Source organism: Pseudophryne corroboree, chromosome 6 (assembly GCF_028390025.1).
Source record: "Pseudophryne corroboree isolate aPseCor3 chromosome 6, aPseCor3.hap2, whole genome shotgun sequence".
Classification (NCBI taxonomy): Eukaryota; Metazoa; Chordata; class Amphibia; order Anura; family Myobatrachidae; genus Pseudophryne; species Pseudophryne corroboree.
In genome coordinates this window covers 98,825,445-98,848,981 of record NC_086449.1, presented here as the reverse complement: position 1 = coordinate 98,848,981, position 23,537 = coordinate 98,825,445, and the positions used below count along the sequence as shown (strand labels likewise).

General features: G+C 45.2%; 2 protein-coding genes and 3 non-coding genes across 5 annotated transcripts; 2 read left to right on the top strand and 3 right to left on the bottom strand.

Annotated features, from left to right (window-relative positions):
• Nucleotides 1-1,058: 1,058 nt before the first annotated feature.
• On the bottom strand, nt 1,059-1,131 carry TRNAV-AAC (transfer RNA valine (anticodon AAC)). The gene has a single exon. It is a non-coding gene; the product is annotated as a tRNA-Val (tRNA).
• A 4,407-nt stretch (nt 1,132-5,538) lies between these two features.
• LOC134934867 (uncharacterized) lies at nt 5,539-6,981 on the top strand. Its single transcript, XM_063930206.1, has 2 exons — nt 5,539-5,946; nt 6,026-6,981. Exons 1-2 carry the CDS (start codon nt 5,539-5,541, stop codon nt 6,602-6,604), a joined length of 987 nt encoding a protein of 328 aa, XP_063786276.1. The 3' UTR covers nt 6,605-6,981.
• A 1,325-nt stretch (nt 6,982-8,306) lies between these two features.
• TRNAV-AAC (transfer RNA valine (anticodon AAC)) lies at nt 8,307-8,379 on the bottom strand. Its single transcript has one exon. It is a non-coding gene; the product is annotated as a tRNA-Val (tRNA).
• A 4,402-nt stretch (nt 8,380-12,781) lies between these two features.
• On the top strand, nt 12,782-14,224 carry LOC134934866 (uncharacterized). Its single transcript, XM_063930205.1, has 2 exons — nt 12,782-13,189; nt 13,269-14,224. The coding sequence occupies exons 1-2, from the start codon at nt 12,782-12,784 to the stop codon at nt 13,845-13,847; spliced, it is 987 nt and encodes a 328-aa protein (XP_063786275.1). The 3' UTR covers nt 13,848-14,224.
• Nucleotides 14,225-15,549: 1,325 nt separating this feature from the next.
• On the bottom strand, nt 15,550-15,622 carry TRNAV-AAC (transfer RNA valine (anticodon AAC)). Its single transcript has one exon. It is a non-coding gene; the product is annotated as a tRNA-Val (tRNA).
• Nucleotides 15,623-23,537: the final 7,915 nt, after the last annotated feature.

The window sequence follows — 23,537 nt, the reverse complement described above, 5'->3', positions numbered from 1 at the left end:
AAATAGGTTTAGAGTCCAGGGCAATGAAGGTGCGCCACGTGAGATAAGTCCTAGAAGAGTGGGTTGTGGACTGAGAGAGAGAAAGTGTTTTGCAATGCTGGGAGCTGACTGATACTACCATATCTGACATTGCTGTTTCATGGAATCCTTGAGGTCCTTGCTGCTTCCAAGCTCTCTCCACTCCCTTATCAATATGTAGCAGAAACTGTAAGCCATACTTGCCTACTTGACCCTCTCCATGAGGGAGAAAATGCTCTGTTCCTGGACTTTCCTGGTAATGTATGATTGCCATCACCTGTGGTGAAACACCTTTCTTATCAATTAACTAGCTCATCAAGGGTGATGGCAATCATACATTACCAAGAAAGTCCAGGAACAGAGCATTTTCTCCCTCATGGAGAGGGTCAGGTAGGCAAGTATGCTGTAAGCCAACATTGACATTGTAATGTTAACTTTGATGCACCCTGTTTTGCAAACACTCAAATCCACTACATACAGATGTGGCCTCATACAAAATTGCTGCAGTTGTGTAAACCAGTCCTTTTCGGTGCACCAGATTCCATGCAACTCAACTTGCAAAGAGCATTACTCTTGCATCTTTTGCACCAGAAAATGTGCTTAGTCGTACATGGATGCAACAAATCACTTCCTGACACTCCATTAATTAATTTGCTATGTGACACTTGTATATCTGTATTTGACTGAGTCTGAACCTGTATATCAAGTTCCATAATGCAGCAGCTGTGGCTTTTTTCATGTCACGTTCTTTTGTGCTTTATATACAGACTCAGACGCACACAAAAACACAAGTGTCCAATATCAAATTAACAAGTGCAGTCTCATGAAGTGGCTTGTCACATTTACTGGTGACTAAGATGCATTTTTAGGCAAAAAAGATGCAAAAAAGTCACTCAACGCAAGTTGCATTGCACGTGATGTGGCAGCATACCAACGCCATGTGTCTTGCGCTGCATGGTTTATTGAGGCTAGGTATATGAGAACGAATCTATACAATAAAATAATGAGCACATGCCTGGTTGTGATACAAAAAGAAAAACTGTTTCTGCCCGGTCTCGAACCGGGGACCTTTCGCGTGTTAGGCGAACGTGATAACCACTACACTACAGAAACTCATGGCTGAATATTTGCATTCTTGTAAATGGTAGCAAGAGTTTAGCATGGATGCAGAATTAGAGTAAGTGGGAGGGAATATGGTCAAAAGGGCAAATGGAAGGGGGACACAATTTGTCACCATTGATAAAAGAAGATGAATGGGTACATTGACCATAATTAAATGTTTGTGCAGGACAAGGATTTAAGGAAGATATAAATTGATGGCTAGAACAATTTTGAATAAAAAGCTAATAGAAATAACCAGGTTTATTAGGGAACAGAGGAGGGAGGATAGAGAGAGGTGGACATTGATGTTAACAAAATTCTATCTAAGCATGGAGAAATGGGAGGAGATAACAGATTTGAAGTAAGACTGTTTTGAAAGAGAGGAGCTGTGAGGGGAGAACTTGAATTTGAAAAGATGGAAGTCAAAGAGTGAGTAGGATTGTCTGCAATGCTCTATCATGGTGCATCAATTTTCTTAAAGGTAGCAGGTCAGTTTAGTGTATTACAGTTGTGATTTGGATCATCTAAGTTTGTAATTAATTAACAGGGCAAAGTCAAAAAGGAAATCAGTATGTACATAAAGAGGGAAGCAGTTTCTTTGGGTAGGACAGAATAGAGATGGAGAAAAGAGTGACAATTATGGAAGAAATTGGTTTAGAGTCCAGGGCAATGAAGGTGCGCCACGTGAGATAAGTCCTAGAAGAGTGAGTGGTGGAATGAGAGAGAGAGAGTGTGTGTCTTGCAATGCTGGGAGCTGGCAGATGACTACCATATCTAAAGGTGTGTACACACGGTAAGATATTTTCTTCCGATTCTGACTATATAGTCAGAATCGGAAGAAAATATACTGCAGATCGCAAGGTGAAAGTCACCTTGCGATCCTTATCCGATGCCGATGCGCGGCCCCGCGCGGTCGGCATCGGCAGAAAAGATAGACCGAGCTGGCAAGTCAATCCTTGCTAGATCGGTGTCCTATCTAGCTCATATCGCAAGTGTTTCTAGCACTTCGCGATATGAGCTTGCGATGCCGATCAGCATCACGTGGCCACTCCCCGCCGGTCCATTTTCTACACAGCGCGGAGGAAGAAAGGACTCAGGAGCAGCAGCAGCGGCAGCACGTGGAGGAGAAAACCATCCAAGGACACGTAAGTATATCAGCAGCGGGGTTGGGGGGCAGCACTGGGGGGGCACCATAGGGGGACATATCTGGCACCGCAGGGGGACATATCTGGCACCGTGGGGGGATATATCTGGCACCATAGGGGGACATATCTGGCACCATAGGGGGACATATCTGGCACCGGGGGGGGGGACATATCTGGCACCGGGGGGGACGGACATATCTGGCACCATAGGGGGACATATCTGGCACTGTGGGGCAATGTATACTGACACTGGGGGGGCATATCTGGCACCGTGGGGCAATGTATACTGGCACTGAGTGGCATATCTGGCACCGTGGGGCAATGTATACTGGCACTGGGGGGGCATATCTGGCACCGTGGGGCAATGTATACTGGCACTAGGGGGGCATATCTGGCACTGTGGGGCAATGTAACCTGGCACTGAGGGGCATATCTGGCACCGTGGGGCAATGTATACTGGCACTGGGGGGGCATATCTGGCACTGGGGCAATGTATACTGGCACTAGGGGGGGGCATATCTGGCACTGTGGGGCAATGTAACCTGGCACTGAGGGGCATATCTGGCACCGTGGGGCAATGTATACTGGCACTAGGGGGGGGCATATCTGGCACTGTGGGGCAATGTAACCTGGCACTGAGGGGCATATCTGGCACCGTGGGGCAATGTATACTGGCACTGGGGGGGCATATCTGGCACTGGGGCAATGTATACTGGCACTAGGGGGGGCATATCTGGCACTGTGGGGTAATGTAACCTGGCACTGAGGGGCATATCGCACCGTGGGGCAATGTATACTGGCACTGGGGGGGCATATCTGGCACTGGGGCAATGTAACCTGGCACTGAGGGGCATATCTGGCACCGTGGGGCAATGTATACTGGCACTGGGGGGGCATATCTGGCACTGGGGCAATGTATACTGGCACTAGGGGGGGCATATCTGGCACTGTGGGGTAATGTAACCTGGCACTGAGGGGCATATCGCACCGTGGGGCAATGTATACTGGCACTGGGGGGGCATATCTGGCACTGGGGCAATGTATACTGGCACTGGGGGGGCAATGTATCTGGCACTAGGGGGGACCGTATCTGGCAGTGTGGGGCTTTTTTTCTGGCACTGAGGGGCACCGTATCTGGCACTGTGGGGCAATTTTTATGGCACTGTGGGGCACCGTATCTGGCACTGGGGGGGCACCGTATCTGGCACTGTGGGGGCACCGTATCTGGCACTAGGGGAGCAATGTATCTGGGACTGTGGGGCAATGTATCTGGCACTGGGGGGGCTCTCCCACATGCGGCTTTCCCCACTCCTCCGCCGGCTCTGTCCTCCCACTGACAGGAGCAGCGGCATGGCCCTGCAGTGTATGCGGCTCTCCCCACCAGCAGCAGGTTAGTCTCTCTCCCTCTCTCTCTCTCTCTCTCTCTCTCTCTCCTGTGGATGTGTTAAGTTTTTTTTTGTTTTTTTACAGGTACCCCTACCCTATTGGATTCTACTGGACAAGTGGACGTGACCGGCGTGGGATGTAGGTAAGTAATCTGTCTCTCGTTTTTACAGGTACCCTATTGGATTCTACTGGACAAGTGGACGTGACCGGCGTGGGATGTAGGTAAGTATGTGTGACTGTGTAAGTGTGTTTTAATAAATGTTTACTGTCACGGTGTGCGAGTTGTGTTTTTATTTGGGTATTTTTTTTGTTGTAGACCTACAGGTACCAGCGAGCCCGTTATTTCCTTGCATGCTGGTACTTGAGGTTCTCCAAGTACCAGCAAGCGGGGGAGGCTTGCTGGGCCTTGTAGTTCAACAACAAAAGACAATATTCTCTTCTTTAAACACATGACTATCAGCCTCCCATCCACCGCCCACGGATGGGGGGGACAGCCTCGGGCTTCACCCCTGGTCCTTGGGTGCCTGGAGGGGGGGTGACCCCTTGATTTAAGGGGTCCCCACTCCTCCAGGGAACCCCGGCCAGGGGTGACTAGTTGGGGGGGTAATGCCACGGCCGCAGGGACCTCCATAAATGTGTCCCCCGGCTGTGGCATTATGTCCCTGGCTAGTGGAGCCCGGTGCTGGTTTTAAAAATACGGGGGACCCCTACATCTTTTGTCCCCCGTATTTTTGGAACCAGGCCCGGACTAAGAGCCCGGTGCTGGTTGTCGAAATACGGGGAACCTCTGTCCAATTTTTTCCCAGTATTTAAACAACCAGGACTGGCTCAAAGAGCCCGAGGCTGGTTATACTTAGGAGGGGGGACCCCACGCATTTTTTTTTTGTACTTTTTTAACACATTCAGACCCTACTCCATTAAGTTAATGGAATCCCTGGACAACAAAATTGCATTCATGTCCTCCTCCCACTCCCTTCCCATACAGTAATTGTTATTTTTTCTATAAAAATGTACAATATATTACAAGTATGATGAGCAGGCAGGCCTGGAGATGCAAATTAGTGGCGGAGGGCTGGGTCAGTTGATGGTGGGCGACTTCGTAAGCCATTGGTGGTGGCAGCAGGCATTGGCTCATAGGCAGTAGTGGGCATTGGCTCGGCGGCGGTAGGGGTCATCGGCAGGATTCGTTGAACATTATGGCTGTAGTGCCTCACCAGCCACTGACCTCACCGCACGCCACTGGTAAAAAGTGGACTCTTGCCTGCCGTGATGTATAAAATGGGGACAATTGCCTGCATTAATGTATAAAATGTGCATTCTGCCCTGATGTATAAAATGGGGACACGTGCCTGCCATAATGTGTAAAAAGGGGGACACTTGCCTGCAGTAATGTATAAAATGTGGACTCTTGCCTGCCATAATGTGTAAAATGCGGACTCTTGCCTGCCGTAATGTGGGGATTTCATGTATCAAGGGCATTGCGGAGTGTGGCATAATATGGTGCAGGGGGCATTACTGTGTGGGGCTTAAGATGGTTGAATTTTTATTTCCCTATGGTGGGCGTGATCTGTTGGTACACGGTCAAATACTGGGGTTTGAGGTAGTTTTTTCAGATGAGGCACGCCCATTAAAATGAGGCCAGCACATTTAAATAATGAGGACACGCCCCCTTGCCGGGGGGATGCTGGCGACACATTAAGGGATGCATTTTTGGGGTAGATAGATATATATAGATATATATAGATATATATATAGATATATAGATATATAGATATATATAGATATAGATATATAGATAGATATAGATAGATAGATAGTATTTTTAGGCTTTTTGTATGTGACGGTTGTATTTTGTCGGCTAATTGTGTTATTTTATTTTCAACCAGCAATGTCATCTGCGGAGTACCGCCAATTCTGGTCAGGATTCATTGATCTGTACCGTCAGAACGAGTGCCTGTGGCGTGTCAGGAGCCCGGACTATGCCAACAGAATCAAGCGGAATCGGGCATATCAGCAGCTTATTGAGTACAGTAGAGGCAAAAACTCTGATGTTGATGTCAATTGGGTGAAGAAAAAAATTTCAAATTTCCGAACAGTGTTCGTGAAGGAACGCAAGAAGGTGCAAGATTCACAGCGATCCGGAGCCGGGACTGATGAGGTCTATAAACCGACGCTGTGGTACTATGACCAAATTCAGTTCATTATAGAGCAAGAGGCGCGGGTAAGGTCACGGGACGCTCTAGATCCAGAGTCTCCAGTTCTTGTCGAAGAGGAGGCCCAGGAGAGTCTGGATCTGGTAAGTACACACACATTTGTTTCATATGCCACCCACCAATTTTGACATAGACCTAATTTTTGTTTTTCTTATATTGCAGGATGCTACCCCGGAGCTGGAGGTGGAGCCTACCACAGGCCAAGGGGCAGAAGTGGAGGAGACGGTAGCGGAGCCGGTGGCACCCCCACAGGCGCGCCCAGGAAGACCGAGGCGCACGGCAAGGAGGACCACTTCTGCACCCTTTAGCACCCCCTCTGGCTCCCAGCAGTTTTTTCAACGCGCTGAGGAGGTTTTGCATAGGCCCCCGGATGCCGAACAACAATTTGGCAATTTTATTGCATCGGAAATGCGCCTGATGACGGATGATCAAAAATTCATCGTCCAACGGTTAGTCAATGAGATTGTCTCACGTGGCAGGCGCCAAACACTGGTGTCGGCATGTGAGATAGTGCCAACTGACCCTTGGTATCACCCAAATTTGTCCCGTCCCCCCTTCCCAAACAACCCCCCCATGGAGCATGCGCCGGTAAACCCCCCTCAGCAACCGTATTTTTTTCCGTCGGGAGCCACACAGCCCAGCCCCTCCCCCCAATCTAGCACCTCGTCCAGTGGCATGTACTCTGACATGCAGAGTACACAGTCCTCTGTGCTGGGCGACCCACGCTTTTTTCATTTATAATTAGTTTTTTGGACCCGGTTTTTTAGTTTTGTTAGAAAAATCTGCTGGTGACCTTATCCTACGCTCTTGCTCAAAGTGAACTGTATTGAGGTCATTAGTACTGCAGCGTCGGTTTTGTGTCCTCACTGTCCCGGACTACGGATCGTTGTAAAGACTGCACTTCTTGTGTTCCTTCAAGACTGTTTGGAAATTTGATGATGTTCTTCACCCAAGGCAAAATTGCACTGTTTACCTCTACTGTACTCGGATATGCCCGTTTCCTGTTCTGTTGGCATAGTCCCTGTCCAAAGGCACTCGTTCTCATGGTACAGCTTATGAATCCTGGCCAGAGTTGGCGTTGGCATTTAATATTTTTATAAATTTTACGAAAAAACAAACTGTGTGGTGTATTTTTTTAAAAAGGTAAAGGGGCTTATATTGTGTTATCGGCAGGTAGTAAAAACTACAAGTCCCAGCAAGCCTCCCCACATGCTGGTACTTGGAGAACCACAAGTACCAGCATGCAGAGAATTAAAAGGCCTGCTGGTACCTATAGTTCCACAACAAAAGAAATACCCCAAGAAAGACAAAACACACACACCGTGAAGGTAAAAGTTTATTGACACACACACCAACACACTCGCACATACTTACCTAGTGTCCCACGCAGCCCCTCGGTCCTCTTGTCCATGTAGAATCCATAGGTTCACTGGAAAAAAATGTCAACAAAAATCAGCCACAGAGCAGAAATGCACTGTTTTAAAAATGGCTGACAGTCGAAAAAGACACTCCCCCCAACCCTGTAATGCCATCCCACTATTATAATGAGATAGTCAAAATCTCACATAAGCCGAAATCTCACATAAGCCAAAATCTTAAGCACACAAACACAGATCTCAAGAAAAGTTAGTCAAAATCTGTCCTATCTGGCCTCCAGGGAGTTCAAGGGAAATCTCAAGAAAAAATAGGACATAGCAAAAATCTTACCGTGTGTACACACCCTAATACTGCTGTTTCATGCAGTCCCTGAGGTCCTTGCTGCCCCAAGATCTCTCCACTCCCTAATCAATATGTAGCAGAAACTGTATGTAAGCCATCATTGACATTGTAATGTTAACTTTGATGCACACTGTTTTGCATACACTTAAATCCACTACATACAGATGTGGCCTCATACACAATTGCTGCAGTCGTGTGAACCAGGCCTTTTCGGTGCACCAGATTCCATGTGACTCAACTTGCAAAGGGCATTACTTTTGCATCTTTTGCACCAGAAAATGTGCTTAGTCGCACATGGATGTAACAAATCACTTCCTGACACTCCACTGATTAATTTGCTATGTGACACTTGTATATCTGTATTTGACTGAGTCTGAACCTGTATATCAAGTTCCATAATGCAGCAGCTGTGGCTTTTTCATGTCACATTCTTTTGTGCTTTATATACAGACTCAGATGCACACAAATACACAAGTGTCCAATATCAAATTAACCAGTGCAGTCTCATGAATTGGCTTGTCACATTCACTGGTGACTAAGATGCATTTGCAGGCAAAAAAGATACAAGGAAAGATACTTGACGCAAGTTGAGTCGCACGTGATGTGGCAGCATGCCAACGCCATGTGTCTTGCGCTGCATGGTTTATTGAGGCTAGGTATATGAGAACGAATCTGTACAATAAATTAATGAGCACATGCCTGGTTGTGATACAAAAAGAAAAACTGTTTCTGCCCGGTCTCGAACCGGGGACCTTTCGCGTGTTAGGCGAACGTGATAACCACTACACTACAGAAACTCATGGCTGAATATTTGCATTCTTGTAAATGGTAGCAAGAGTTTAGCATGGATGCAGAATTAGAGTAAGTGGGAGGGAATATGGTCAAAAGGGCAAATGGAAGGGGGACACAATTTGTCACCATTGATAAAAGAGGATGAATGGGTACATTGACCATAATTAAATGTTTGTGCAGGACAAGGATTTAAGGAAGATATAAATTGATGGCTAGAACAATTTTGAATAAAAAGCTAATAGAAATAACCAGGTTTATTAGGGAACAGAGGAGGGAGGATAGAGAGAGGTGGACATTGATGTTAACAAAATTCTATCTAAGCATGGAGAAATGGGAGGAGATAACAGATTTGAAGTAAGACTGTTTTGAAAGAGAGGAGCTGTGAGGGGAGAACTTGAATTTGAAAAGATGGAAGTCAAAGAGTGAGTAGGATTGTCTGCAATGCTCTATCATGGTGCATCGATTTTCTTAAAGGTAGCAGGTCAGTTTAGTGTATTACAGTTGTGATTTGGATCATCTAAGTTTGTAATTAATTAACAGGGCAAAGTCAAAAAGGAAATCAGTATGTACATAAAGAGGGAAGCAGTTTCTTTGGGTAGGACAGAATAGAGATGGAGAAAAGAGTGACAATTATGGAAGAAATTGGTTTAGAGTCCAGGGCAATGAAGGTGCGCCACGTGAGATAAGTCCTAGAAGAGTGAGTGGTGGAATGAGAGAGAGAGAGTGTGTGTCTTGCAATGCTGGGAGCTGGCAGATGACTACCATATCTAAAGGTGTGTACACACGGTAAGATATTTTCTTCCGATTCTGACTATATAGTCAGAATCGGAAGAAAATATACTGCAGATCGCAAGGTGAAAGTCACCTTGCGATCCTTATCCGATGCCGATGCGCGGCCCCGCGCGGTCGGCATCGGCAGAAAAGATAGACCGAGCTGGCAAGTCAATCCTTGCTAGATCGGTGTCCTATCTAGCTCATATCGCAAGTGTTTCTAGCACTTCGCGATATGAGCTTGCGATGCCGATCAGCATCACGTGGCCACTCCCCGCCGGTCCATTTTCTACACAGCGCGGAGGAAGAAAGGACTCAGGAGCAGCAGCAGCGGCAGCACGTGGAGGAGAAAACCATCCAAGGACACGTAAGTATATCAGCAGCGGGGTTGGGGGGCAGCACTGGGGGGGCACCATAGGGGGACATATCTGGCACCGCAGGGGGACATATCTGGCACCGTGGGGGGATATATCTGGCACCATAGGGGGACATATCTGGCACCATAGGGGGACATATCTGGCACCGGGGGGGGGACATATCTGGCACCGGGGGGGACGGACATATCTGGCACCATAGGGGGACATATCTGGCACTGTGGGGCAATGTATACTGACACTGGGGGGGCATATCTGGCACCGTGGGGCAATGTATACTGGCACTGAGTGGCATATCTGGCACCGTGGGGCAATGTATACTGGCACTGGGGGGGCATATCTGGCACCGTGGGGCAATGTATACTGGCACTAGGGGGGCATATCTGGCACTGTGGGGCAATGTAACCTGGCACTGAGGGGCATATCTGGCACCGTGGGGCAATGTATACTGGCACTGGGGGGGCATATCTGGCACTGGGGCAATGTATACTGGCACTAGGGGGGGGCATATCTGGCACTGTGGGGCAATGTAACCTGGCACTGAGGGGCATATCTGGCACTGTGGGGCAATGTATACTGGCACTAGGGGGGGGCATATCTGGCACTGTGGGGCAATGTAACCTGGCACTGAGGGGCATATCTGGCACCGTGGGGCAATGTATACTGGCACTGGGGGGGCATATCTGGCACTGGGGCAATGTATACTGGCACTAGGGGGGGCATATCTGGCACTGTGGGGTAATGTAACCTGGCACTGAGGGGCATATCGCACCGTGGGGCAATGTATACTGGCACTGGGGGGGCATATCTGGCACTGGGGCAATGTAACCTGGCACTGAGGGGCATATCTGGCACCGTGGGGCAATGTATACTGGCACTGGGGGGGCATATCTGGCACTGGGGCAATGTATACTGGCACTAGGGGGGGCATATCTGGCACTGTGGGGTAATGTAACCTGGCACTGAGGGGCATATCGCACCGTGGGGCAATGTATACTGGCACTGGGGGGGCATATCTGGCACTGGGGCAATGTATACTGGCACTGGGGGGGCAATGTATCTGGCACTAGGGGGGACCGTATCTGGCAGTGTGGGGCTTTTTTTCTGGCACTGAGGGGCACCGTATCTGGCACTGTGGGGCAATTTTTATGGCACTGTGGGGCACCGTATCTGGCACTGGGGGGGCACCGTATCTGGCACTGTGGGGGCACCGTATCTGGCACTAGGGGAGCAATGTATCTGGGACTGTGGGGCAATGTATCTGGCACTGGGGGGGCTCTCCCACATGCGGCTTTCCCCACTCCTCCGCCGGCTCTGTCCTCCCACTGACAGGAGCAGCGGCATGGCCCTGCAGTGTATGCGGCTCTCCCCACCAGCAGCAGGTTAGTCTCTCTCCCTCTCTCTCTCTCTCTCTCTCTCTCCTGTGGATGTGTTAAGTTTTTTTTTGTTTTTTTACAGGTACCCCTACCCTATTGGATTCTACTGGACAAGTGGACGTGACCGGCGTGGGATGTAGGTAAGTAATCTGTCTCTCGTTTTTACAGGTACCCTATTGGATTCTACTGGACAAGTGGACGTGACCGGCGTGGGATGTAGGTAAGTATGTGTGACTGTGTAAGTGTGTTTTAATAAATGTTTACTGTCACGGTGTGCGAGTTGTGTTTTTATTTGGGTATTTTTTTTGTTGTAGACCTACAGGTACCAGCGAGCCCGTTATTTCCTTGCATGCTGGTACTTGAGGTTCTCCAAGTACCAGCAAGCGGGGGAGGCTTGCTGGGCCTTGTAGTTCAACAACAAAAGACAATATTCTCTTCTTTAAACACATGACTATCAGCCTCCCATCCACCGCCCACGGATGGGGGGGACAGCCTCGGGCTTCACCCCTGGTCCTTGGGTGCCTGGAGGGGGGGTGACCCCTTGATTTAAGGGGTCCCCACTCCTCCAGGGAACCCCGGCCAGGGGTGACTAGTTGGGGGGGTAATGCCACGGCCGCAGGGACCTCCATAAATGTGTCCCCCGGCTGTGGCATTATGTCCCTGGCTAGTGGAGCCCGGTGCTGGTTTTAAAAATACGGGGGACCCCTACATCTTTTGTCCCCCGTATTTTTGGAACCAGGCCCGGACTAAGAGCCCGGTGCTGGTTGTCGAAATACGGGGAACCTCTGTCCAATTTTTTCCCAGTATTTAAACAACCAGGACTGGCTCAAAGAGCCCGAGGCTGGTTATACTTAGGAGGGGGGACCCCACGCATTTTTTTTTTGTACTTTTTTAACACATTCAGACCCTACTCCATTAAGTTAATGGAATCCCTGGACAACAAAATTGCATTCATGTCCTCCTCCCACTCCCTTCCCATACAGTAATTGTTATTTTTTCTATAAAAATGTACAATATATTACAAGTATGATGAGCAGGCAGGCCTGGAGATGCAAATTAGTGGCGGAGGGCTGGGTCAGTTGATGGTGGGCGACTTCGTAAGCCATTGGTGGTGGCAGCAGGCATTGGCTCATAGGCAGTAGTGGGCATTGGCTCGGCGGCGGTAGGGGTCATCGGCAGGATTCGTTGAACATTATGGCTGTAGTGCCTCACCAGCCACTGACCTCACCGCACGCCACTGGTAAAAAGTGGACTCTTGCCTGCCGTGATGTATAAAATGGGGACAATTGCCTGCATTAATGTATAAAATGTGCATTCTGCCCTGATGTATAAAATGGGGACACGTGCCTGCCATAATGTGTAAAAAGGGGGACACTTGCCTGCAGTAATGTATAAAATGTGGACTCTTGCCTGCCATAATGTGTAAAATGCGGACTCTTGCCTGCCGTAATGTGGGGATTTCATGTATCAAGGGCATTGCGGAGTGTGGCATAATATGGTGCAGGGGGCATTACTGTGTGGGGCTTAAGATGGTTGAATTTTTATTTCCCTATGGTGGGCGTGATCTGTTGGTACACGGTCAAATACTGGGGTTTGAGGTAGTTTTTTCAGATGAGGCACGCCCATTAAAATGAGGCCAGCACATTTAAATAATGAGGACACGCCCCCTTGCCGGGGGGATGCTGGCGACACATTAAGGGATGCATTTTTGGGGTAGATAGATATATATAGATATATATATATATATATATAGATATATAGATATATAGATATATATAGATATAGATATATAGATAGATATAGATAGATAGATAGTATTTTTAGGCTTTTTGTATGTGACGGTTGTATTTTGTCGGCTAATTGTGTTATTTTATTTTCAACCAGCAATGTCATCTGCGGAGTACCGCCAATTCTGGTCAGGATTCATTGATCTGTACCGTCAGAACGAGTGCCTGTGGCGTGTCAGGAGCCCGGACTATGCCAACAGAATCAAGCGGAATCGGGCATATCAGCAGCTTATTGAGTACAGTAGAGGCAAAAACTCTGATGTTGATGTCAATTGGGTGAAGAAAAAAATTTCAAATTTCCGAACAGTGTTCGTGAAGGAACGCAAGAAGGTGCAAGATTCACAGCGATCCGGAGCCGGGACTGATGAGGTCTATAAACCGACGCTGTGGTACTATGACCAAATTCAGTTCATTATAGAGCAAGAGGCGCGGGTAAGGTCACGGGACGCTCTAGATCCAGAGTCTCCAGTTCTTGTCGAAGAGGAGGCCCAGGAGAGTCTGGATCTGGTAAGTACACACACATTTGTTTCATATGCCACCCACCAATTTTGACATAGACCTAATTTTTGTTTTTCTTATATTGCAGGATGCTACCCCGGAGCTGGAGGTGGAGCCTACCACAGGCCAAGGGGCAGAAGTGGAGGAGACGGTAGCGGAGCCGGTGGCACCCCCACAGGCGCGCCCAGGAAGACCGAGGCGCACGGCAAGGAGGACCACTTCTGCACCCTTTAGCACCCCCTCTGGCTCCCAGCAGTTTTTTCAACGCGCTGAGGAGGTTTTGCATAGGCCCCCGGATGCCGAACAACAATTTGGCAATTTTATTGCATCGGAAATGCGCCTGATGACGGATGATCAAAAATTCATCGTCCAACGGTTAGTCAATGAGATTGTCTCACGTGGCAGGCGCCAAACACTGGTGTCGGCATGTGAGATAGTGCCAACTGACCCTTGGTATCACCCAAATTTGTCCCGTCCCCCCTTCCCAAACAACCCCCCCATGGAGCATGCGCCGGTAAACCCCCCTCAGCAACCGTATTTTTTTCCGTCGGGAGCCACACAGCCCAGCCCCTCCCCCCAATCTAGCACCTCGTCCAGTGGCATGTACTCTGACATGCAGAGTACACAGTCCTCTGTGCTGGGCGACCCACGCTTTTTTCATTTATAATTAGTTTTTTGGACCCGGTTTTTTAGTTTTGTTAGAAAAATCTGCTGGTGACCTTATCCTACGCTCTTGCTCAAAGTGAACTGTATTGAGGTCATTAGTACTGCAGCGTCGGTTTTGTGTCCTCACTGTCCCGGACTACGGATCGTTGTAAAGACTGCACTTCTTGTGTTCCTTCAAGACTGTTTGGAAATTTGATGATGTTCTTCACCCAAGGCAAAATTGCACTGTTTACCTCTACTGTACTCGGATATGCCCGTTTCCTGTTCTGTTGGCATAGTCCCTGTCCAAAGGCACTCGTTCTCATGGTACAGCTTATGAATCCTGGCCAGAGTTGGCGTTGGCATTTAATATTTTTATAAATTTTACGAAAAAACAAACTGTGTGGTGTATTTTTTTAAAAAGGTAAAGGGGCTTATATTGTGTTATCGGCAGGTAGTAAAAACTACAAGTCCCAGCAAGCCTCCCCACATGCTGGTACTTGGAGAACCACAAGTACCAGCATGCAGAGAATTAAAAGGCCTGCTGGTACCTATAGTTCCACAACAAAAGAAATACCCCAAGAAAGACAAAACACACACACCGTGAAGGTAAAAGTTTATTGACACACACACCAACACACTCGCACATACTTACCTAGTGTCCCACGCAGCCCCTCGGTCCTCTTGTCCATGTAGAATCCATAGGTTCACTGGAAAAAAATGTCAACAAAAATCAGCCACAGAGCAGAAATGCACTGTTTTAAAAATGGCTGACAGTCGAAAAAGACACTCCCCCCAACCCTGTAATGCCATCCCACTATTATAATGAGATAGTCAAAATCTCACATAAGCCGAAATCTCACATAAGCCAAAATCTTAAGCACACAAACACAGATCTCAAGAAAAGTTAGTCAAAATCTGTCCTATCTGGCCTCCAGGGAGTTCAAGGGAAATCTCAAGAAAAAATAGGACATAGCAAAAATCTTACCGTGTGTACACACCCTAATACTGCTGTTTCATGCAGTCCCTGAGGTCCTTGCTGCCCCAAGATCTCTCCACTCCCTAATCAATATGTAGCAGAAACTGTATGTAAGCCATCATTGACATTGTAATGTTAACTTTGATGCACACTGTTTTGCATACACTTAAATCCACTACATACAGATGTGGCCTCATACACAATTGCTGCAGTCGTGTGAACCAGGCCTTTTCGGTGCACCAGATTCCATGTGACTCAACTTGCAAAGGGCATTACTTTTGCATCTTTTGCACCAGAAAATGTGCTTAGTCGCACATGGATGTAACAAATCACTTCCTGACACTCCACTGATTAATTTGCTATGTGACACTTGTATATCTGTATTTGACTGAGTCTGAACCTGTATATCAAGTTCCATAATGCAGCAGCTGTGGCTTTTTCATGTCACATTCTTTTGTGCTTTATATACAGACTCAGATGCACACAAATACACAAGTGTCCAATATCAAATTAACCAGTGCAGTCTCATGAATTGGCTTGTCACATTCACTGGTGACTAAGATGCATTTGCAGGCAAAAAAGATACAAGGAAAGATACTTGACGCAAGTTGAGTCGCACGTGATGTGGCAGCATGCCAACGCCATGTGTCTTGCGCTGCATGGTTTATTGAGGCTAGGTATATGAGAACGAATCTGTACAATAAATTAATGAGCACATGCCTGGTTGTGATACAAAAAGAAAAACTGTTTCTGCCCGGTCTCGAACCGGGGACCTTTCGCGTGTTAGGCGAACGTGATAACCACTACACTACAGAAACTCATGGCTGAATATTTGCATTCTTGTAAATGGTAGCAAGAGTTTAGCATGGATGCAGAATTAGAGTAAGTGGGAGGGAATATGGTCAAAAGGGCAAATGGAAGGGGGACACAATTTGTCACCATTGATAAAAGATGATGAATGGGTACATTGACCATAATTAAATATTTGTGCAGGACAAGGATTTAAGGAAGATATAAATCGATGGCTAGAACAATTTTTAATAAAAAGCTAATTGAAATAACTAGGTTTATTAGGGAACAGAGGAGGGAGGATAGAGAGAGGTGGACATTGATGTTAATAAAATTCTATCAAACTATGGAGAACTGGGAGGAGATAACAGTTAAAGGTAGCCGGTCAGTTTAGTGTATTACAGTTGTGATTTAGATCATCTAAATTTGTAAGTAATTAACAGGGCAAAGTCAAAAAGGACATCAGTTTTGACTTTAAAGAGGGAAGCAGTTTTTTGGGGCAGGACAGAATAGAGATGGAGAAAGAGAGACTATTAAGAAATAAATAGGTTTAGAGTCTAGGGCAATGAAGGTGCGCCATTACTGACCCACTGCCAAACCGGTCATGCTGGAGGATGTTGCAGGCAGCAGAACGTTCTCCTTGGCGTCTCCAGACTCTGTCACGTCTGTCACATGTGCTCAGTGAGAACCTGCTTTCATCTGTGAAGATCACAGGGCGCCAGTGGCGAATTTGCCAATTTTGGTGTTCTCTGGCAAATGCCAAATGTCTTACACGGTGTTGGGCTGTAAGCACAACCCCCACCTGTGGACGTCGGGCCCTCATACCACCCTCATGGAGTCTGTTTGTGATCGTTTGAGTAGACACATGCACATTTGTGGCTTGCTGGAGGTCATTTTGCTGTGCTCTGGCAGTGCTCCTCCTGTTCCTCCTTGCACAAAGGCGGAGGTAGCGGTCCTGCTGCTGGGTTGTTGCCCTCCTACGGCCTCCTCCACATCTCCTGATGTACTGGCTTGTCTCCTGATAGTGCCTCCATGCTCTGGACACTACGCTGACAGACACAGCAAACCTTCTTGTCACAGCTCGCATTGATGTGCCATCCTGGATGAGCTGCACTACCTGAGCCACTTGTGTGGGTTGTAGGGAGGCCATACAGGCACGTGGAGGCCACACACACTACTGAGTCTCATTTTGACTTGTTTTAAGGACATTACATCAAAGTTGGATCAGCCTGTAGTGTGTTTTTGCCACTTTAATTTTGAGTGTGACTCCAAATCCAGACTTCCATGGGTTAATAAATTTGATTTCCATTGATCATTTTTGTGTGATTTTGTTGTCAGCATATTCAACTATGTAAAGAACAAAGTATTTAATAAGAATATTTCATTCATTCAGATCTAGGATGTGTTATTTTAGTGTTCCCTTTATTTTTTTGAGCAGTGTATATGTGTATATGTATATATGTATATAAATATATATATGTTCAATAGGGATAAAGTCTCTGCGCCTTCAGTGCTCTGGTGTGGAATATTCCTTAAATGTGCATCTAATAATATATATGCGTACCAGAAATATGCTCAAAATGAGCCCGTAGTGGTATCTTTAAGTGGTCGTCTTCCCTTGTCCTTATACTTCTTGTACAGACACCCTCAGCGAGGGGTTTAGGTATAATCACGTAGGCAGAGAGGGAAGATAAGTGTCGGCAAAAATGCTCTTAATATTCTAAAGTGACCAGTGACTTATTCGTGCAAATGTTGCAAAAAAAATAAAAATATTTTTTTTATATATAAAGTGCTTTGTGCCTATAGTGTCTCAAAAAACCACTATATTGAAATTGTGATTTCTAATATAATAATCAGAATCACACCCATGTGATGAAGTTTAAAAAAAGAAGGTAAATAACTCACTCCTTTTGAGAAAGCTTCTCCCATAAGGTACTCCTTAGCAATATATATTACCTTTTGAAAAAAGTTTTTTTCCAATCATGGAAAAAAACAGAAAGAAAAGGGAGCTAATAGTGTGATATAGTTTTTCACAATTTTAATCACACAAATAAACATACAGGTGAAATCGTACAATTTAAGAAATCATAACAAGCTTATCTGTTGGAGAGGTAGTGGAAGCTGGCCCACCGCGTTTCGTCCCTTGTATCAGCTTATATGGGACTTCCTCAGGGGTTATAGAAAATTACACTGCATTCCCATGCCCTTATATACCCTAACTCCGTGTTTAGAGCATACGTACGATCACTCGCGACTGGAAGTGTCCTGTGCGCATGCTCCCGATTGCCGTGATCTCGCGGCTAATCCCGCGTGAGCGCTAGGGAACTACGTGTCCCACAATGCTTTGCGCTTAAACGGGAAGTGCCGCTTGTCTATTAGCAGAGGGCGGCGCATGACCGGAAGTGGTCATGCGCCTATATTCACCGTATCCTCGTAATGTTATTGTTGGTTCAACCAGGACTTCACTTTCGATATCATTATGTATTCGAGGTGTCATAATGATTATTATATACGTAATTCATGTTATACACATTAGCAAATTCATACATTTTAGTATCATGAATACCTATAACCATGGCAATCGTATTTCTAACAATATAAGGACAAATAGGGAATGTGCAGCGAACCTTGAGTACAAACTAATTAATACATTACAATATTCATTAAGACATAACACAAAACATAAAATTCCATAAAAATATAAATAATCCATAAGAAATTTTTTCCTATTGGATAAAAAACATATATGTAAAATATATTAAAATATCGATAGACAAAATTCTCAAACCATTTAAAATGTGTAGTATATATACATAATATTGGTAATAAAATTGCTGGACCATTTAGATAAAGACTTATAGAAAAAGGCTTATAAAAAATGAGATGTATAATATGCCAAAAGGAGACATGACATTTTTTAAACCATATAAGCGTACACTAGTATATCCGTACACTAAAAACCAGAAGCGCCAGTACTATACTTGTGTCACAGTGCACAATTCCTGGCATTTCATAATTCGTAGTCCAAACCCAGTGTTGCCACTTTATTTGGTAATATAAACTGGTATTACTCCCTTATCTTATAGGAAAGGCGCTAGTTCATAATAGAGATGGCTACTGACTCACTGTCTCAACACAGTGACTCGAATCATCAGGAAGTATGAATGATTCGAGTCACTCACTGTTTAATGAGTGGAGACAGCTGCAGCAGCAGCCTCTCTCAACCAGATGGAGGAGACTCAGTGTGTCCTTCAGTCAGTGTCTTCTGCTGAGTGTTTTTAGCTGTGATTGGCCAGAGGCTATACCAGGTGACACCCAGTGGGAGGGGGGAGGGAGCAGTCCTGACTCACCAGTCAGTGAGTGCTGTGCTGCTGTGCCTGATCCATTTCATGAATCATGATTCATCCTGAGTCTGCCAGTGAGTTGAGACAGTTGTACACTGTGTAGACTCAGTGACTCAGTGGATGGATCTGATTCATGCAGCATAAGCCTGCAGGAGGTGGAGCCCCTGTGCTCATACTTACCTACTCTCCCGGAAGCTGCGGGAGGCTCCCATTTTTTGGGGTAGCCCCCCGCACCCCCGGAAGAGTGGGCAGGTCTCCCGCATCCTGCTCGCACCTTAGTGATGCGAGCAGGATGGAGAGAGAATCTCCCATTTTTGCGGGTCCGTCGGGTGGGGAAGGGGTTAAAATGACACAAATTGCGTCCTTTTAGCTCCGCCCCCTTCCCGCGGACCCGCGAATCACGGCATTTGCCAATGGGGGGGGGGGGCTTGGTGATGTCAGCATCCGGCCCCGCCCCCCCCGAAGACTACTGCAGCGTCTCCTCTCCGGGCTTCTCCCAGAGAGGAGACCTACAATATAGGCAAGTATGCCTGTGCTACAGTGTTCTCAACTCACTGTTCCTGCTCAATGTGATTGTAGGTGGCAAACTCCCTGGAGGCTAGATAGTGGATAATATAATAAATACAAGCCCACCTAAAATCATCCAATTAGCAAAGTTTGCAAAGTAAAAAAAAATGTTTTTATTTGGTTTAGTTAGACTGAATGATGTGTTTCATGGCTGTTAAGCTTTCTCTCCTCAGCCAGAAGTAATGTGCATATTCTGTAACTAGTATGCAATAAGTGGTTATTAATAATTTATCAACATAACACTGAATCTATGTTAATATATTATTAATAATCAATGCATAAGCAGCTGCCTCCCCCAGATGCACTGCACACAATCACTGCAGCTGAATAACTCCCTCCATGAGTCCAGCACTGATCCTCCAGCACTGGCAACTCACTGATTCATGTGCAGTCTCTGCAATACATTCCAATACAAATGAGTCATGACTCATGTGCCGAGACACTGACTCGAGACACTTCACTGAACTGAGTCATGTGTCTCAACTCAGTTCAGTGAATCACTTTGCCCATGACTAGTTCATAATACTCGTTAAGACCTGTAGGGGTCAGGGTGTTGAGTTGATAAATCCAATACATCTTTCTTTTAGCTAATTTATTATCGCAATCTCCTCCTCTGTCACCCAGGACAACGTGTTCTATGGCTTTGAAGCTGACGTCTTCTGGATTCGCATTGTGGTATTGTTGAAATGTCTTGGCACTGAATGGTTGTCCATCTTGTTTTTGATGGCTCTAATGTGTTCCTGTATTCTCAGTCGTAAAGGTCTCTTTGTTTTTCCTATATATTTGAAGCCACAAGTGCATTCTAAGACGTATATTACATACGTACTGGAGCAGTTCACCATGTCTTTAATTTTATAAGATTTTGACGAATCCATGTTACTGAATTGTTTGCCATCTATGTGTATGTATTTGCAGATGCAACAGTGATTACACTTATAAAATCCAGTTGTTTTCATCCAATTATCTGTACTCTCTGTGCGAATTGGTTTCAGCATGCTCGGAGCCAATATTTCCTTTAAATTCCTTGCTTTCCTAAAGATTAGTCTTGGATGTATAGGAAGTACAGGGTTCAGTACCGCATCTGTCCGTAAAATGTTTCAGTGTCTGTTAATGGCTTTTTTGAGAACTCCTTCTCCAGTGTTGTATGTGATGACAAAGTTGATGTTTTGATTAACCAGGACTTCCTTGTTCTTGTAGGTGAGTAGATCTTCCTGTTTTACCTCACAAGTTTTTGCTTTTGCAGTTTCAATCACAGATGATGGGTAGCCCCTATCTTCAAATCTATTAGCGTACGTTGCCATTTGCTGTTGGAAGTCTTCCTCCTTCTTACAATTTCTTTTTAGCCTACAGAATTGAGAATAAGGAATATTTGTTTTCCATTTTTTCTGATGGCCACTCTTGAAGTGAAGATAGCTGTTCTTGTCCACTTCTTTTATGTAGTTCATTGAGAGTACAGTTCCTTCTTCCGCTGATAGTACCAAATCCAAATATTCAATTTCTTTGTTATGTATTTTAAAAGTGAAAGATAAATTAAGATCATTGGTTGCAATGTAATCCATAAAATCCATCAGGAGGGATTCCTCCCCCTTCCAGATAATTATATCGTCTATGTATCTTCGATACAAGACTATATTCTCCTTGAACCTATTGTTGTTGTATATGTAACTTTTTTCCCAGCAGCCCATATGTAGATTCGCGAAGCTGGGCGCAAAAACTGTCCCCATTGCGGTCCCGCAAATTTGGAGATAAAAATCACTTAAAAATTTGAAATAATTATGTGTTAATATAAAAAGAATAAGATCACAGATAAAATTCTTATGATCCTCTTTCAATTCGGGGTCTTGTGATAAGAATTCTCTACAGGTGGCTATGCCTTGATGATGTATTATGGATGTGTAAAGCGATTGGACATCGATAGTCACCCAGAGGTAATTGTTTTGCCACTCAAAATTTTCCAGGCATTGGAGGATCGCTGTGGTGTCTTTCACATAGGAATCAAGTTTCACAACATACTTATGTAAAAAGATTTCCACATACTCAGACACATTTGCGGTAACCGAATCTATTCCCGCTACTATGGGGTGGCCAGGTGGGTTAATAAGACTTTTGTGAATCTTTGGAAGACAATAAAATATTGGAATGGTAGGATTGGTATTCAGCATGAACTGATACTCATCTTTATTGATGATGTCACTTCTTAGTCCTTCCAATAAAATAGTTCTTAGCTCCGATAGGAATTCCCCCGTGGGGTCTTTAGTCAGTCTCCTATATGATTTTTCATCCTTTAGCAGTCTTAGTACCTCCTTCTCATAGTCCACACGGTTCATTATAACCAAGCCTCCCCCTTTATCTGCTGGCTTTAATACTATGGTGTCATCCTCTTTGAGAATTTTTAGGGCATTTTTCTCAAAGTTACTCAGGTTGTCCTTGATTTTGGGGGGCACATTTTCCTTGCATATGTCTTGTTTGACTAATTCATAAAAGGCATCTATCTGGATGCTTCTAGATTCTTGAGGATAGTACTTGGAGTTCCTCTTAAGGCCCGATTTATTCACACTTGTCTCATGATGGGTTGCTGCATCTGTGTCATTCTTTAAAAAATGCCTCTGTAATGTAAGCTTTCTAACGAACTTATTTAAATCTATAAAAAGTTGGAAGCTATTTGGTTTATTGCTGGGTGCAAACGAAAATCCTTTAGTAAGGAGGGATTTTTCCGAATCTGTAAGAATTCTATCTGAAATATTAAAAATGCCCTTATCCTTCAGGTCGGTGTTCAATATCTGTTCTTTTTTTCTTTTTTGGTTTTGGCTTCCCTGCTCTTCTTCCTCGTCTTCTCCTAGTGTTCTTTTGAGAGGCAATGCGGTATGGACACTCTCTTTGATAGAGTTCCTTTTGTATCTGTCCCTCGAGTGTGGTGTTCCTGGCGATAAAAATCGCTGTCACTCTCTGAATTGAATCTGTTTAGGGCAGCATATCTGTTTCTGATCTCTATTTCTTTCGGCTTCTGTGCAGAGTTATTCCTGGTGTTTTGTCTTCTCGGTCGGAATTGTGCCGTGCTCCAGCCTTCATCTTGTCTCGTGTTATAATTGGTCCTTCTGTAATTTCTTGCTGTTTGTGTCTGTTTTATTCCAATGTTTGATATGATTGTTAAGATAATCCTGTTTGTCTCGAGAGAATTTTTTCTCTTTTCTCTGTATCACTTCCTTTTCTATCCTCTCCATTTTCATAATTAGTACACTTTCATTAATTTTATAATCCTCATTATTTTTTAGAGGTTCTAGATACTGGTCTTTGTTTTTCAGCTCAGTGTCTAGGTTAACTAGTTCCCGTTTCTTTTCCGTCACAATCAATTGTATGAGTTTACAAGAACACTCATGTAGTATTTTGTCCCAACTGGCAACAAAGTCCTCATTATTTTGCCCAAAAGTTGGAGTTTTGGTAACTCTTAGGCCCCTAGGTATCCTATTAACCTTTAAGTATTGTTCCAAACCTGCAATGTCCCACCAAATTTTGGTCTCCTTGATCAATAGTTTTTCTAGATACCAAAATTCTTTATCTAGATCATTCTTAATATTAATACTTTGGTTTGTGGTATCTTCACTAAAAAATTTTTGGCACATAAGAGTTCTAGTGCCACCTAGATTTGATTGCAATGAACTCATATTGTAAACTAGGGATCGGCTTATTAAACCAGTGAAATAAAATGAATTATGTGCAATAGGGATGTAAAACAAGCGCTTAACACCTTATATGTTTACAATAAGTGAATTAATATGACATAATTTGTGCATAAACATTCATGTCGACTCCCATCAGCACTCCCCAGTGTGGGGGCTTCAGCATAGACTTTCTTATTGACTCATATTTCAATGAGTCATGGGTAGAAAGGGTGTGGTTCATCAAATCGACAGTGTCTAGGTCGACAATGTTTAGGTCGACCACTATAGGTCGACAGTCACTAGGTCGACATGGATGGAAGGTTGACAGGGTTTCTAGGTCGACATGTGCAAGGTCGACAGGTCTAAAGGTCGAC